We start from the raw sequence: 18,035 nt of genomic DNA, 5'->3' as shown, positions 1-18,035 counted from the left end.
AAACATGTAGTCATTAATGTTTCAAAGATACAAATATTCTGTGGTTGAGTAAGTATATTTAACGATAGACATTCTTATTTTGTCGTTCAATTTTTTTTAGTAGCTCCTAGAATTGAAGTATTTACATGTTTTGGAACAACATGTTTAACACCTAAAGTAAGTACAAACTTTTCCATACAGGTGTTTGCCTCTATCGAAATACCAGCACCCAAGTTTTTCCCTTCAGTGCCTTTGGCTATATGTTTGCTGATTTCCTTCTTTCGTAGGTACATTTTTTCGTTAAGATAACTTAAAACATATCTCTTTTTCTACCATTATACACATTTTGCTTACGTTGTTGTTAGTGCTTCAATTGGTATTTTCAGATCATTTTCAGAATACATCAAATTTGAATATCAACTATGGATTTTTTACATAAAAAGTCACGATTATAACTTACTTCAATGGCATATATATTCCTATGTTGATAGTATAACAAGGTTACAGATTTTGATTGGTGATTTTTTGAAAATTATTATTAATATGGTTTATATATATAGATGAAGTTGTTCATGAGATTGATAGCCAGGGAGTGCTTATATGTAGAAATTGCCCATGTATTGACACTAATCAGCATAAAATCATTATTTTTTTATTTCTGTACATTAAAATTGATTTAGTTGAGTTGATCAATAACAGACAAAAATGAGGGTTTCGTCTATTGATTGATCTTTAAGTTATATAATATTTGTGTCAATCAATAGTTGTTACGATTTATTAGAACATCAGCATTTCTATTTAGGTTTGTCGTGTGACGTTCGTAAACGCCTTTCCTATTAGTGGATCGTGTGAAATACCACAAGCAGTAAGTCAGCTATTTATTAAAAAAAAAGGGTGACGATTTCTATTTTCGGATACATATGCACAACTGACTTTTCCTTTTCGTAAACTTTCCATTGCACACTTGTAGACCTATAGGAATTTTTTTTTAATTTTTTTTTTCAATTTATTATTTGTTATTTTTCTTTTTTACTGAACTAAATTTCCAGAATTAACTTTGCTATGGATTTTATAATTCAAATAAAAAAAGAATGAAAGATGTCAGACTCAATGTTTATCTATAATTTATAAGCTTATTTTTAACACATGGTTTGTATTAACACATACAAACGCTTCGATTGGACAAACTATCACATATATTATTTTTCGTCGAATCTCTGCATGACGACAGTTTTATTTCACTGTTGGCTTGAAGCATTCTAAACACCTGTGTAGCACAGTCATACTTCCTTTATCTAGTCAAAACCTAAACCAAAAATATTTAAAAAAGCAGGACTAGTAAAAAATTAACTTCCGTTATTTAATTTACATGACATGAAGACGTTGAATATTTACAAAACAACAACATCGGAACAAGCTCAAAACATTGAAAATTAACATAAGGATAAAAAAAATCACCGATTTTGAATGATAAAGAAAATATAAAAATGTTCATGTATGGCATAAACCGATTTCTTTTTCTTAAATCTTCGTAATTACTTAATTTAAGATATTTACGGATACCAACGCAACTCATTATACAAATTAAAAAGCGAACCACTCTTGTATCATTCAAAAGTTTTTTAAAGTTGACCAAAGTTAATAGCTTGCAACAAATATATATATATATTTGAGATTTGAGATCCCCTGGCCACGCTAATGCAGATCTAAATCGACTGACCATTACAATCATAGACCACACCACTACTTGGTCTAAGGAGAATAGACTCACTCTGAAAAGATTTCGGATAAGTAAATTAAAAACTTTGGCACCAAATGGGATCAATGAACAGGTGTAGTTCTAATTCTCGCAGTGCTTTTCATTTGGGTTATATTACATATTACTACGCAGTCTCTGTTGCTATTCCGTTACCTTTATCAACTCTGAAATTCTAGAATTATACCAGTTTAAATCGCAGGGTGCTATTCATTTGGGATGTATAAATACGCAGCCACTGTGAATTTCTTAACCTTTGACAAAATTAAAAATTTTAAAAATGATCAAACTGCTATTTATTTGGGGTGTGTAAATACGCAGCCTCTGTTGTAAATACTTTACTTTCGTCAAATTTGAAATTTGAGTATTATACCAGCTCAAATCGGTCTGCTATTCATTGGGAATGCATTTCTACGCAGTCGTTGTTGTAATAACTCAACTTTCGTCACCTGTGAAATTTTAGAAATGTACCAGTTCATATCGCACAATACTATTTTTGTTAGAATAAAATTGAGAATGGAAATGGGGAATGTGTCAAAGTTAGAAGCATATATATATGCAGTCTCTGTTGTAAATAACTAACTTACGTCAAGCGTTGTTCGGTTTTAATTGTATAAATTTAAAGATGGTTATAGTTAAATCAGAATAGATTGATATGATTCATTTTACATAATAATTATACTGATGAAGGATATCTGTTATCCGAAATATTTATAGATATTAACATTTAATGTTTCATTTTTTTAATATTTGTGTTGTTTTGTACACTTTTTATTCATTGTGTACAGGTATGGTTACTCGTAACGATCCAGCGCCCTCGTAAGAAAGATCGTTGACTAATATCTAGACGTTTTATATATATTGGGAAATGCCGCCTCTCCCTCGAGCGATATATATATGATCTTAATAACGAAGAAACTGCGACAAATTTTCGTCGTGTGAGTGTTATGATGATGTCCTAAAAATGTTTGGAAATTGGAAGTTTAAAACGCAATATCATTATTATCTTACAGAGATATAGCTCTACGAGAATTATGTAGGAAACGAATTTGTGGTCATGAATAGTAACTCTTTTTCGGTTATTTTTTTTAATGACAAACATGTTTTAAAATTATGCAATAAAAATTAGAAATAGAAATTAATCCCTATATTTCTATTGGAGATAGATCGTGGATTTTTTCAATTGAGTTCAAACCATGCAAACAATTTAAGTCTAGTACTTAGATAATTTTGATAACAAATATTTAATAGCAAAACAACTTGAAAAATAGTGGAGATAAAACACTATAAAACTATGAATAAGCTATCATAATTCAATGGAAGTATGGAGATATAACAGTATAGTTCTGACAAAAACTCATAATCAAAATGTAGAAATCTCGTATTATAGTTATATAGAGAAATAGACCATAGTACCTGGATATCAAATATATAGCTATCTCCTTTTTTTTTTATCAAAAGTGGACATAGAACACAATAAGACTCACACGACAAAATGCTTGCCTAGCTAACATTATTATAATATTAGGGATATGAAAGTTACCGATGCGACAACGACATATCATAGTACCTGAAAAATGCAAAGATATCTATTGAAGATAAAACAAGCACAACACGCTCAGCAGATTTTCAGGTCTTAATTGTTACATTGTTGAGTGGAGCTACCTATACTGGTAGATAGAGTAGCATTTCAATCGTATTTCTCTAAAATGGATCATCTTCTCTGTTCCTGTAATAAGTAAATGTGTAGGAAGGAGACGGACTATCTTCTACTCAAGTGTCTTACTCATTAAAATAATGGGTTTTAGGGGAGTTTTTCTTCTTTTTGCAATAGTTAATTCAATCAATAATTGAAAATAGTTCACTATCATTTTATCATAACCACTGAAAATCATTCTGTAGATAAAGATTATATCTTTCAGAATTCAATATCTTGTATACCTATCCCTTCAAACGGAGACTGTACTTGTGATTCTAGACTATGCACAGGAATTATAGGTAAGACATGCAGCTTGGAACACATGGTCATTTTAGTACTACATTTGAATTATCGAAGACAACGGATTTCGGATGCAATCTTAAGTTGGGTTACCGTTGCAGAGTGAGTCTTTCGAAGATGACTACTCAGATATTTATTTAATGTGTTTGTCACTTCAATCGACTAGTCTTACATTCGCAGCAGTTTTTAGTTTTTATATTTGTTTTAAATGAGTTAGTTATTATTTTGAGTGATACGTTCTTGTATATTTTATTTCCATTTTTTATAGTATCCATATATTTTATTATTCCGGTCATTCTAACACTTATGAACTACCATTTCGTCTCTTTGCCTGGTTCTATGTCTTATTAGTTTGTATTTGATATCCTGTCAAAACATTTTACTGGTTAGATTTCACATGCACCCTTGCAATACATTGACATGTTTTTGTTGTTGTTTTCCTGAATTGGGAACGTTTACGCTCATGCGTTCAAATATTGGTGAAGTTTATATGTTAGAGGACATGCTTGACTGTATTAAAAAGATATGTCAATAAAATAATTCTTTGTAAACTATTACTATTTCAGATACATTGACCACACAGTCAACAAGTCAAGGTATGCAATGTATGAAAGAAAAGGTTTTATACTATATATTTATTAATATTTTACACCCCAGACCGGATAACATAAGGTCAATAAGACGAATTTCAAAAACAGATAGATCTGTAATTCGATGGTGATGTAAATTGAAACTTTGTAAGTTTTCTTATGTAATCGCAGATTTCGATGCTTCTGTTTCAGTAAAAATGTTTGGTAGAAGTTACTTTCAAAGTGCTTAATATGATATCCAACCTGATTCATACATTATCACATGTTTTCATCAGTATTCCTGCACTTAAATTTTGAAGATGGAAAATGGGCGTCGTTGTTTACTTTGCGACTCTCTTTCCAGTTAATTTTCAAATGTTTGACGATATTAAGTCCTTTAAAAGCTTGGACAATGCTTAAGACACCAGTAATTGTTAAGAACATATCTTAACCTGGAATTTTCATAACAAAAACAATATTTCAGCCAGGTTTTTTTGTTAACCAACTATATAAAATGTAATTCAGTTTTAGATAAGTTTTTGAACATAATAATTATTGACAATTCCTATTATGCGTTGGATTTGATCATCAATTACCTGTTAAATGTGTGAGTTGAGCACCAAATCAGCACTTTGACGTTTTATAACGTTGACTCTGAAGTCTGAGATATTTAAAAAACTACAAAATGAAATTCTTGTTGTTTACCTTCTAGCTAATACAGCCACTACCCCTATGGCTTCCACAGCTTCTGTAACCGGTGAGTCTGTTTTACATGGAAATTTGAAGCCGTATATTCTCATTCAACTTTAAAATGCCTTTAAGGCAATGCACATGAAATAAATGCAGATTAAAGTTGATTCACTAAAGCATCTTTCTCACTATTTAAAACATAATTAGATTTAAAACCATTTGAAATATATATATTTATCAATACATGGTTAAAAGTATCATGTACCTAATTATCTCCATAAGTCAGTCCATTGCCAATTGGGATGTATCTATTATTCTCCTGCAATTCGCTAGGCGTGACAATTATGATTGAAAGGCGTCTAGAAATTTAGGATTTAACTGTTACAATTTTCTGCGTAAATACAGATTACGTTTTCGTTGTATCGCCTGCGACGAAAAAACGAAGAATGCGAGGCATTGGGATTACAATCTGGCGACGGTATAAAGTATTTGTATATAGCTTTATATTTCAGAAGGTAGTAGACCTGGATGTTTCATACCTTGTATGCCTTATGCTATGAAGTTTCCGTGTGTCAAATGTCCATTGTCCATGGTACAGAGACTGCTTAAAAAGATATTTAGTTTTTTTGTTATGCGAAATATTCACTTATTACGAGTCATAGGATAACTATAATTGGTATACCGTTACGGAATCCTTGCAAGGTTTACATGTTTGTCAGACAGGGTTCTTCTAACCTCAACATCATTTCATGGATCAGTTATCAAGGTTATGTTTCGTGGTCAAGGAATTAAAAAGCAATAAATCAACTATATTTGGTGAATGGAATGATTGTAAGGTGAACATGACTGACTGACAAGTTTCATCTGACCATGACCTCATTTTCATGGTTCATTTGTCAATGTTAAGTTTTTAAGGTTTGGTCTATTTTTCAGATACTTTAAGCTACAGGTCAACTATATAAGTTGTATGCAATGATTGAAAACTGTACATGTCTGTCTAGCAGGGTACATCTGACCTTGACCTCATTTTTAAAGTTCATTAGTCAATGTTAAGTTTTCTATGGTTATGTCTATGTCTCAGATGCTATAAGCAATTGATAAACTATATTTTGGTGCATGGAATGATTGCATGGTGTACTTGTCTGTCTGGCAGGGTTCATCTGACCTTGGTCTCATTTTAATGGTTCATTGTTCAATGTTAAATGTTCGTAATAAAGTCTGTTTCCCAGATTCTATAAGCAATAGGCGAAATATGTTTGGTGTATGGTATGATTGTAAGGTGTACATGTCCGCCAGACAGGGTTCAGCTAACCTCAACCTCATTTCATTAATCAGTTATCAAGGTAAAGTTTTCGTGGTCACGGACTTAAAAAGCAATAAATCAACTATATTTGGTGAATGGAATTATTGTAAGGTGAACATGACTGACTGACAAGTTTCTTCTGACCATGACCTCATTTTCATGGTTCATTTGTCAATGTTAAGATTTTACGGTTTGGTCTGTTTTTCAGATACTTTAAGCTACATGTCAACTATGTAAGTTGAATTAAATGATTGAAAGGTGTACATGTCTGTCTAGCAAGGTACATTTGACCTTGACCTTATTTATAAAGTTCATTAGTCAATGTTCAGTTTTTTATGGTTATGTCTATGTCTGAGATACTATAAGCAATAGTTAAACTATATTTGGTGTATGGAATAATTGTACTTGTCTGTCTGGCAGGGTTCATCTGACCTTGATCTCATTTTAATGGTTCATTGTTCAATGTTAAATGTTCGTAATAAAGTCTGTTTCCCAGTTAATATAAGCAATAGACGAACTATGTTTGGTGTACGGTATGATTGTAAGGTGTACATGTCTGTCTGACAGGGTTCATTTCACCTTGACCTCATGGATAATTGATAATGTTAAGTTTATGTGATATTTGTAGTAAAACAGTCATATATATACAGACTTTCAACATATATTCAATCATGATAAGTAAAACAGGTGATATATTTCAGCGTGTGCACTTTTGTTTTTCTACGCATGCATTTATCTTGCAAGATTTTGCAATTTCATAGGAATGATTGTTGTGTCTTTTATCACTGACAGAAGTCTTATACTAAACAATAGCAAGTATTCGTTTTCCGGCTCCTCTCATTCATCGAAATTGTGCTCAATTACAACCGTAAAATAAGCGATAGACGTCGGCCAGTATAAAATTACAGTTGTTTCTTACAATCAATTTATACACTTTAACTTGTTATGATTTACAAAATATCATTGCAAAATTTCACGGTAACGTGATGCAGGTAACATTTATTATTATTATTATTATTATTATTATTATTATTATTATTATTATTCGAGTTGAGCTTTTTGTATATATTTCCTAATTTTTATATACTTTATACTCGTTTGCATCTTTCCTTTTTTCTAAGTATTCATTCTTGATTATTGAAATATTAAAAATGAAAACAAAACGTTATAAATTTAATGCGTCCGAAGCGCTCTTCTGGATCTACATTCATCAGGAACGCTAAAAGTCGAATATTTGAAAGCCAAGGATGTATAAGAACCGAAATAGTTGAAAAACCATATGACCAAAAAGGTCCTAAAAAAATAGCCTAATCCATCTAAGGTCACTTTTGCCCGAGGGAGTTGAACCTTAATTTCTTTATAATTTTAAAATTTATAAACGGACAATTTTAGTAGAAAAGTTTGTTATAAATCATGTCAGTACCGAAGTACTGACTACTGAGCTGATGATACCCTCGGGGACTGATAGTCATCCAGCAGAGGTATCGACCCAGTGCTGTAAAAATGAAAACAACACGTTATAAATTTCATGCGTCCAAAGCGCTTTTCTGTATTAGATGGTTTGTTATTCTCTGAACTTAAACCGTTGAGAATTCACTATATTTGAACTAAACTCTTTTCCATACCTTTGTCAAATATCACGAATTAAAAGGATAAAAACATTAATGCCTTTAATGGGAAATAATCAAATAAGAATTAACTTCTTGATATTACAGACACAACGCCACTAGCTTCCACAGCAGCTGTAACTGGTGAGTTTATTTTACAATATTTTATACAGAATGAAGAAACCAAGGGAATGATGTTAGAGTATTGTTGAAATGATCAGTACTGTACGTTTAAGATTTCGATGCAGTGTGCATGTGTAAGGATACTAACAAAATATAGACAAAGGATTTGGTCAAGTATTGCTGTTTTTTCTAACTAGTTATTACTTCAGCTTCCAATTCAGCTATCTCCGGTGACTCACTGTATAACAAAGTTTTCACCAATCTAATATCGTGAAGTATAAAACTAAATGCCTTAATAGTGCCCTTAAAAATATTATAATGTGGCAAATAATTAATCTTTACTTGTTTAATTTGTATTTTTTTTCAACTTTCACAACTTGAAAACAAACAATATCCATACTATTGAGTCGCATGACACTTAAGTTTATTGTGTAGTAGTTTGGTGTTCTTAGTTCCATCCGATTTGCAGTGGATCTTTTTTTGAAGAGGGTGTGGGGTTAATATTAATGAGACAGCATCCAAACGACAAAAAGACATCAAGAGGACAACAAACAACTTCCAATAATTGACATGTCAATGTTATAAATCTATTGTTTAAAACTAGTTTTTATTTTTCAGCTCAAGTAACCACCATGGGATTAACTTCAACTGATGGTTAGTAAGTTTATACTCATTTTTTAATACAAAAAAGTTTTCCTGACATTTACTGATATCATAAAGGTGGTTTTCTAATGCTAGTTCAATACCTTTAAAAAACATTATTCACGGTTTTAAAAAAAAAAAGCGGACGGGTCGCTAGATACCATTTTGAAAAAGAACATCAAAAACTATAAGAATTTATCCATTAGAATGTTTATCAAATTGACGAAGCATTTCGAATAGTCTGGAGACGTGTTGCTTAATTAGCCGGATACGACTGTTAATACGTCAAAGAATATATTGACTTCTTTGTGGTAACACGGGAGGGGTGTAAGGCGCGATACAGAAATTTTTGAATTATAAAAGACCTGCTGTTCCATGTGATTTATGGTGCAATAAGAGTCACGGTCAAACATATAAACCACCCGCAGTTCACATCCAGAATATAGATGCATGGTTTGTTATCCTCTGTCAATAAACCGTTGGGAATTCACTATATTGGAACTAAACTCTTTTCCACACCTTTATCAAATCTCAGTTCACTATTTCAAGGGGCCAAAACACTTCTGTAATTGATACAAATTCTGCATTGGTTGCAATAATTATGGACATTGCTAACCACAGGTTATTCAAAAGTAAAAGGAAAATTCAAAACGGAAAGTCCTTTATCCAATGGCAAAATCAAAAGCTCAAACACATCAAACGAATGGAAAACAACTGTCATATTCCTGACTTGGTACAGGCATTTCCTTATGTAAAAAATGGTGGATTAAACCTGGTTTTATAGCTAGCTAAACCTCTTAGTTGTATGACAGTCAAATATATTGACAACATGTTCCATTATATTGACAACAATGTGTGAGCAAAACAAACAGACATAAAAGGTAAAAATGTCAAAAATTGAGGTACAGCAGTCAACATTGTATTATAATCTTAATCACTATAAACACAAATAACTATTTCAACAAAGAAAAATAAAATGGTATATAGATACTCTAATGAGCAAAATGAAAGACAAGAATACAAAAAAATTACCATAGCACAATAACACAATGGCGGGATGTATAAATAACGAGCCACGTCAAAAGGATATTACCAAAAATGGACTCAACAGTAATGGTTAAATTTATACAAAAACAAATAAAAAAACATTATAACACGTAATTAAGATGATAAACAAGGTCAGTACCTAGAATCTTTACTTCAAGACCATCATGTATTATTTATGAAGTTGATACGGAATATTTATCAACTAGGTCTTGGTATCTTCCGATGAACTTTTTTTTAGAAAAAGGACGAGACGTTTTTGACATATTCCTGGTTCATCAACTTTCTGCTCAGACACTGGTTTTATTAAGTCTGAGTAGCAGCTGCAAGCTCTTGAATACCGAATGATTTGGGAAATGTATATCCCATATGCAGGTGAAGCTGGTATATTGCTGCTAAGGTGGGGGGAATTTATAATTTCAAAATTAAAATCGTATCGTTTGTCATAGATTTTGGTAGTGAGATGGTCGCTTATGTCAAATTCGAGGTATATGTCTAAAAATGAGGCGGAGGAAGCCGTATCTGTTGTTTCTTTAATTTCTAGTTCTGGGGGATATATTAAAGGAACCCAATCAGAAAAATTTGGATTGTTAATGTAAATCATCAATATATCTGAATGTGAATTTAAACAATCTGGCTTCTTTTGACCAGAGACACATACTTCCAAAGATGATTGAAAATGTAGTTTTTTCGTGAGGAATTTGATAATAAGGGGTTGGGTGCCATCAAAACAAAAATCTGTGTACAAAACAATACCCGATTACTTCAAAGATAAAACTACACCCGTCATGTCATATACTTAAACTTAACATATTGCTTTCAAGATTCTCAATCACAAAAAGGATATTAGAAAACTTTACCCTCACGGATGATAAATCAAACCTCCCGATTGCTCTTGGGTCATGTATTCAGAATCGTATTGAAAATCTACTATGTATAATGAGCTCACGAGTGTTGGAAAGAGGAAATTTCAGAAAATTACAAATTCGTCCTCTTATTTGGTACTTACATAAAAAAAAGACGATGAAAATCTCCCATTTTTAAGCTGGAATACGAAACTTCACAAAAATCTTTATAAAGAACGATGTATAGCCGGGTAGTCAATATGTTCGACCAAACATCCTTCTGAAGTTGTTACCACCATTCACCAAAAGATGGCCTTCAGAAATATTTTAACATCAAAACCTTGATTTTCTACGCTTTGCACTGCTATTCCCCATGCTCAATTGAAAGATCAACTACATCGTTTCATTAAGAGATCTTTATCTACAAAAATGGGAAACGTAATACAAATTCCTTGTTTTAGGTAATGAAAAATCTTACTTTGTGCATAACCACACCGATTCTAAACGACAAATACACCGAAGATGATATCATAAAAATGCTGGACTTTTTTCATCATCAACATATTTGTTGAGGTGGTTTGTGGATTGATATTTCAGCAGCCGGTCGGTATTCCAATATGCACTAATTATGCACCACTAGTGGCCGACTTGCTTTTGTACTCAAATAAAGCAGAATTCATACAGGACCTTCTCAAAGACAAAAAGAAAAATCCTCTTGCTAAGTTCTTTAATTTCACATCCAGATAAACTGATGATGTTCCGTCACAAAATAACCCACTTTTCAATGAGTGCTTGTATCTTATATATCCTAGTGAACTTGATATTAATGATACTACCGAAAGTATAAGGTCTGTTTCATATCTTTATCTTTTCCTCGATTTTGACACAGATGAACAACTTCAAACTAGAATCTGTGACAAATTTGATGATTTCAACATTCTAATTGTCGCGACATCAAATTTCTCGGCAGTAACATACCATCTTCTCCATCGTACGGCGTTCACATATCTCAGTTACTGTGAAAGTACTTTTATTCATTGGGTATCAATTTTTGTGGTTCTCGTGGATGGCTTAATCGACGAGTTTAAGTGTCAAACGAAATATAACAAATGTCCAAATCAAAACATGGAAAGATCCCCATTTAGGTTCGACTACATGGATACATTCATATAATTTAGAGAATGCATCGAATATCCGTAAACGCCGTATGAACTATATATACATCTTCTGACAGGATTTTACCAATTTAATTTTTTTTTAAGAATAAACTGAACGACTTTTTTAATTTTCATAAAAAAATAGATTTGATCGATGAAAGTCAGACACCCGGTGATGGCATGCAATGATGATGTGTTCATTTTATCTCCAGACCTCAAAATTCTCATATGAAAAAAAAATCATTTTTGGCTTGCTTTTCTATTTCACAAGTAATAATTCTACAATTCAAAGTACATTTGTAGCATTTTTGTATGTAACCATGTTCTTTAAGTGTCATGTGTATGGCCCAATTAACACCTTTGATGATCGCTAATCTGTTGAATACACTGCACTCGTGAAGGTTCACATCATACGGACTTCATAAACAGGGGTGTGAACCTTACACAAAATCTGGTCCTATAGAGTTATGAGGAAGAACGACTGATATCTACATTCCATAAGTTTTACGGTCACCACCACGAATTTGTTGATCAATACGATGTGTCAGTGTCTCTTATTAAGAGACATGTTCTCTGTCTTAGATTTTTAGATACCAGCACAGTCTTCTGATCGGTAATTTTACCGATTGTGTCCTGTTCCCGATTTTGACATTTTGACTGAGTGTAAATTCGCTTGACGTATGATGCATGCATAGCAGGAGACACTCCCCCTCTCGACGCACCCGGATTTGCTCTTTTTAGAGTTCATCGGATTCCATTGGTGTTTGTTTATCACCTTGATTTGTCTTTTCCTTATTGATTTAGGAGTTTGAACATCGGCCAACTTATGTCGCCTTAATTTGGCAGCATATGGGAATAGTACATAATGAATGACCAATCACCGCGAAAATGCAAAGGGACAATTATATAAATTAATGGTTTAATGTTATATAACGTCATTCAAAAAAGGAGTTTGGTAAATTATTGAAATTTAATGATGCACATATTCAGGAGTCAAATTGTAGACGCTTATTTTGGTGTCATTCACTCACTCAATTATAACAGTTACTTTAACGTTTGATTAAGTGAGTAAGCCCAATAATATTTTGTTGTTTATTCTTATTTTCTTCAGTTCACCGGACTCAAAGGGTCAAGTGAGCTAATCTCATCACTTGTTGTTCGTTGTCCGTAGTCGTCGTTGTCCGTCTGTCTTCCGTTGACTTACTCAAAATATTCCCCTCTGAATCAACTGGGCCAATTTTAACCAAACTCGTCATTGCGGTATCTAGTTGAAAAAAAATTCCGATGACCCCGCTTGCCAACCGACATGGCCGTCAAGGCAAATATAGCATATTGGGGTAAATGCAAGTCTTGTCTATTTCTTAAAAGCCTCTATCGATAGAGAAAATCTGACTGGAGCAAAAATGTTGAGATCTACCTGCTGTCAATAAATGGCGATTTTAAGCCTGGTATCTATGATGAGCTTCTTTACCATTTTAGTTTTTTTGCCTTCTATCTTGCCAACCAAGACAGATAAAGAGCAAAAATATCAACAAGACAAGATCTTTAATATATGTAACATGGCCAAAATCGTAATTCGACTTTTTATAGGAGATGTTGTTTTTAAAGGACGATTTAGCCTATCTTCTTGCTTTTTAGCCTACTGTCTTGAAAACTACAATCGACACACAAACACTTCAAAACGATAAATGATTAGCTAGAAAGATAAACAAATAGATAAGCATAGCCGAAATTGTCTGTTGACTCTTTACATGAATTATTGACATTAAACAATATGTTTACGCTTTTGGCATTTTTTGCCCAAAAAAGTAGAAGATAGAGAGAAATTATAAACAGTAAAAATGACCAGCAAGACACGTTCAACAAAGAAGTCAATAAAGAAAAAATATCAGTCCACTTCTTATAAGAGGTCACTGCCTTTGGAGGTAGGATTTTTACCAATGTTTGTGTCTTTGGCAAAACCTATAGTAGATAAACCGAAATTAACAAAAAAAAAATATCAACAATACTATATCAACAAATATGAAATTTTAGTCATGAATTATATTCTAGTCTACAATGTTGGAGAGCTTCCATTTTAAGTGATAATAAATCCAGGTGAGCGACACATGCTCTTTAGAACCTCTAGGTTTATTCAGAAACAGTTTGTTATCAAAATTACATAAGTTGTTCAGCAGGATTTATCGTTGATATTGACTAATTACTATGAATGTTATATACATCTAATTGGAATACGTGGTAATGTTCCCTTTTAGAATGTGATCAATCATCTATCCTACAACTAAAGCAGGAACTGGAAGATTTTAATTGAAATGGAAAGAATATGGTAATAGTAATTGAAATATTATATGTTGCAGGAACAACACCAATGACTTTATGTACAAACCATGAAGATGTTAATTTCAATTGTCAAGACTACAACAACCACTATAGTTTATGTACATCTCTTACACCTACACTACAAAATATAGCATGGACCAGATGTCCAAAGTTTTGCAACCTCTGTGGAGGTAGGTTTTAAATGTTATTCTAATGCAATTTTTATGTAACAATTTTTTTCATTGGCTAAAAGTTACCGTCAAATCCACAGTTGACCAGGCGTAACTAAGGAGGGACTCGCCATTTTGAATTGATTGGATCAACAAATGTTCGATTACTACAATATTATTGAAAATTAAGCAACACCTACCTCGAATTCGCCGTTTTAGTGTAATTTTATCCGAATTTGAATCGTAGAGGTAACGTAATAACCTCCAGTTTGTAAGTTTTCATTTGTATGACGTCACGTTTAGCCATGACGTCTTTGCGCCAAAATCATTCATGAACTTTCGCGGAATTTTTTTGTATGTCAAATTTATACATTTTTTCAAGCTTTAAAGTAGTATTTCTTTTTGTAATGCATTAGAATCGGAATAACAGTACTGTAGTTGAAGAGTTGCCACCGTCAATTTTGATTTGACGGTCGCAAATTTCCGTTTTACTATCTCCGCTACGCGTCGCCAGTAAAACTGCATTTGCGACCGTCAAATCGACAATTGACGGTGGCAACTCTTCAACTACAGAATTGTTATTCCTTAATTGATGTGACACTGACATAAAGCTAGAAAGATTATATTTTGTAAGCTTTAAAATGTCAGTCCTTGCAACTGTTCCATGTATATTTTTGATAGATAAGGGAGAAGAAGGTGGTTTTGTTTTAGATTCGTTCAATGGTGGCTATATATCCATTAACATCTGTCCTTATTCTGAATACGGAGAAAAGGCGCCTTAAACTAAGAAAAGAAACATATGGAAGAAACGGTAGACATTTACTCAATATCAGTGTCATAAATTGAAACAATCACAGTTAAATGAGATATGGTTATAATTCAAAACTTAGTTACTTTGACTTGACTGTAAGTGTTGCTCTCCACCTATTGCAGTTTATTAAAAATTCTGACCAAAGTGCAATTTGTTTAATCAAACCAAACTGTTCAACTGTTCAGAAATGTTATAGAAATTCTTATAAACATTTTCAAAATATCAATGAAGTGGAATTAAAGTCTAATAGGATTGTAAGTATGCTTTATTTTATCACCTTGCACTTTCACAACTTGAATGTGGTTTTCTAAAATAGTTTATTAAAATTGACGACCAGTTCTTGTTATATATGAAGTAACAGCAGTTATTATTTTTAAAAAGGGTTTTCCTATAAAATTATCGAGATATGAAGTTGCGTAGATATTCAACTTGTTATTTTTAATTATAAGAGAGAAGAAATAGTTTAAGGAAAACATTTATTTATTGGCGAAATACATGTAAGATCACGGTTTATGTCGGTTACCTACCCATGGACAAAGGGTCTTTGGATAACCGCAAATTATATTCAAATTCAAAACTAAATTAGATGCAAATTCAAAACTAAATTAGCTGCAAATTCAAAATTAAATTAGATGCAAATTCATAACTAAACTAGATGCAAATTGAAAATTAAATGAGCTAAGTATTAAAATTCAAAATGCAATTCAATTCTTTAAGATAAAACTTATCCAAGATATTAGGCTTAAATGATAAAATAGATAATGAAAATTAGAAATAAAAAAAAATAAAAAATTAAACTAAATTATGAAATAATGGTGTGTCAACAGATGTCCAAATCATCATAAAAATAGAGGTTGAAATGAAGATTAAATGGTTTAATCTTCTACATTCTAAGATGAAGTTCTTCAAACGCCTTGAGTACAATCCGTAGTAAAATACGAATATGTTGAATATGTCAGCTGATCGGCAACGTCATAATTTCTTTGGGTTGATCCAATCATACTCCCGCGTCGTATGCTTTTTATGAATGAGTTACCCGAGGTCGATCGGTGTAAATGACGTCATTGAACGATCGACTCTTACTGTGGCGTAAGAATATAAGCATTCTACTAGAAAACCACGGCACGAATGTAAAAGTCGTTTAACTGTACTTTTCGTTTATGAATTTTTTGTTACATTATTCTCAGTTGTTCTCAATTGTTAAAGTGTTTTAACAAAACAGATTTTGAATCCCAACAATAGACTTCACGTTATTATTTAATTTTTTAATTATTTGTTCAAATGTCACGAAAACACCTCAAACACTAAAATATGATATTTCTAAATTTTTTTAACACAGACTTTTCTTAGCATGTGTATTCCCTGAAATAATGTATGATTTTAAGCTGTTTTTAAAGGAACTGAAATATTTTTAATAGATAAATAAGTGACTAAAATTACAAAAAAAAAGGTTTTTTATATAACACCATCAATTTTTGTAAGGGGCTGGTATGTATAAACCATTGAATTATGGTACTCTGGATAATCTTAGTGTTCATCAACATTTCAAATTGTTCCTTGGCGTTTTTAATATACGTTTCAATAATGTATTTCAGTAAACGGAACAGCACCCACTCAGTTCACGTTGACGGGTAAGTCTTGCCAAGTTTTTCATGCAAGTTAGATTAATTCAAGCCATAGCTGATTTTTAAGTTTTAATCATTTTTAAATATCATTGAAATGTATACCAATGATGAAGTTTTTATGGATGGATGTGTTAATTATATTTATATTTATCAAAGTTCTGTGAAGTAAATATTTTTGCAAGGCGAGGCAAAAAATGAAAATTACGCTGGTAATATTTTAGTGAAATAATAATGACTTACTATTGACTTTCTACTTTCGATCCTTGTGTTCTAATTGGATTAATTAATGTCAGAATAAAATATCTTGACCCAAGTTTTGAGGATTGTCTTGACATGTGTTACAGGAGTTGTTAGAATGAAAAAAAATATATAGAAAATGACATCAGAAATAATGTTCGACTGGTTAAAAAATTGGCTGGATCACAGCACAGACTACGCTTTGTTTTTATGAAATATTCAGTAAACAAATAAAACTAACAATAAATTGTTACCTGTACAAAAACTCCACGAAAATTGTTACAAGCAATGTATTTCTCCGAAATACTATACACAGCTGCTATTTACAAAACTCTTTGTCTTATACAATTTGATGTATAAAATATTAAAAACTTTTTACCATCTCACACTACACGTTAACATTTTCACTTTATCTTTATATAATAACGGTTAGCAATCTACATAATCTAATAATCATCAAAATTTTCGTTTTTTTTAATCTTTTGTGCCATATGTCATTGAAATAGACGTACGATCCCAAAGTGTATTGCCAAAGCAACAATCATTCTTACTTCTTAACTGAATGACTCGTAGTACAGTATGAAAGCAGTAGTTATTACAAAAATTTCACAATAGCCTAGTTTTCCCGTGTAGGGCAATTTACCTTGTTATTTTTTTGTACATTATAGGAACTACGACATTACCTCCGTGTATAGACCACGATAGTCGATGTTCAAAAGCTACTTATAAAAACTTATTGTGTAATCCAAATGCAGTACCGGATACCAAAAAATATGCAATTCAGACATGTCCGTTGACATGTAACTATTGTACTGAATATTATGGTATGTATTATGTAAGAAATCATTAATATATTTCAAAGAGAATATAATTTAGTAACATTAGAAAATATATTCTGTGTATGTTTTATTTAAACTATCAACAACAACAAAAATCCAAATTTTGTTTGGATTATCGCTGACATTATATTTTTTTAAACGCATCTACTACCGTACGGTATATTGTATTTTGTATCACAAGATGAATTAATGTCGTGCAACCATTTTACTGTGAACGAGAAGTCTTTTTTTCCGTTCTACATTTATCATAGCTTTTGTTTTCGTTGGCTAAGATTAACCATCACATTCTCAACTGACATGTCGTAACTAAGGAATGAGCC

General features: G+C 31.9%; 1 protein-coding gene across 1 annotated transcript; it reads left to right on the top strand.

Moving 5' to 3' along the window:
• Positions 1-8,658: 8,658 nt before the first annotated feature.
• Positions 8,659-17,726, top strand: LOC127727775 (uncharacterized). The gene is made up of 4 exons (XM_052234892.1): positions 8,659-8,680; positions 14,072-14,224; positions 16,610-16,645; positions 17,545-17,726. Exons 1-4 carry the CDS (start codon positions 8,659-8,661, stop codon positions 17,724-17,726), a joined length of 393 nt encoding a protein of 130 aa, XP_052090852.1.
• The last annotated feature ends 309 nt before the right edge of the window (positions 17,727-18,035 follow it).

The sequence above is a fragment of the Mytilus californianus genome, unplaced genomic scaffold, assembly GCF_021869535.1.
Source record: "Mytilus californianus isolate M0D057914Y unplaced genomic scaffold, xbMytCali1.0.p SCAF_2, whole genome shotgun sequence".
NCBI classification, from domain to species: Eukaryota; Metazoa; Mollusca; class Bivalvia; order Mytilida; family Mytilidae; genus Mytilus; species Mytilus californianus.
The sequence above is the reverse complement of the archived record's forward strand: the minus strand, read 5'-3'. Positions and strand labels throughout refer to the sequence as shown.

Excerpts from the sequence above, each read along its gene's own strand:
- LOC127727775 (XM_052234892.1), top strand. The coding sequence starts at position 8,659 with ATGGGATTAACTTCAACTGATG. Across the intron at positions 8,681-14,071 it reads GGGATTAACTTCAACTGATG|GAACAACACCAATGACTTTA; the intron begins GTTAGTAAGTTT and ends TATATGTTGCAG. Across the intron at positions 16,646-17,544 it reads CACTCAGTTCACGTTGACGG|GAACTACGACATTACCTCCG; the intron begins GTAAGTCTTGCC and ends TGTACATTATAG.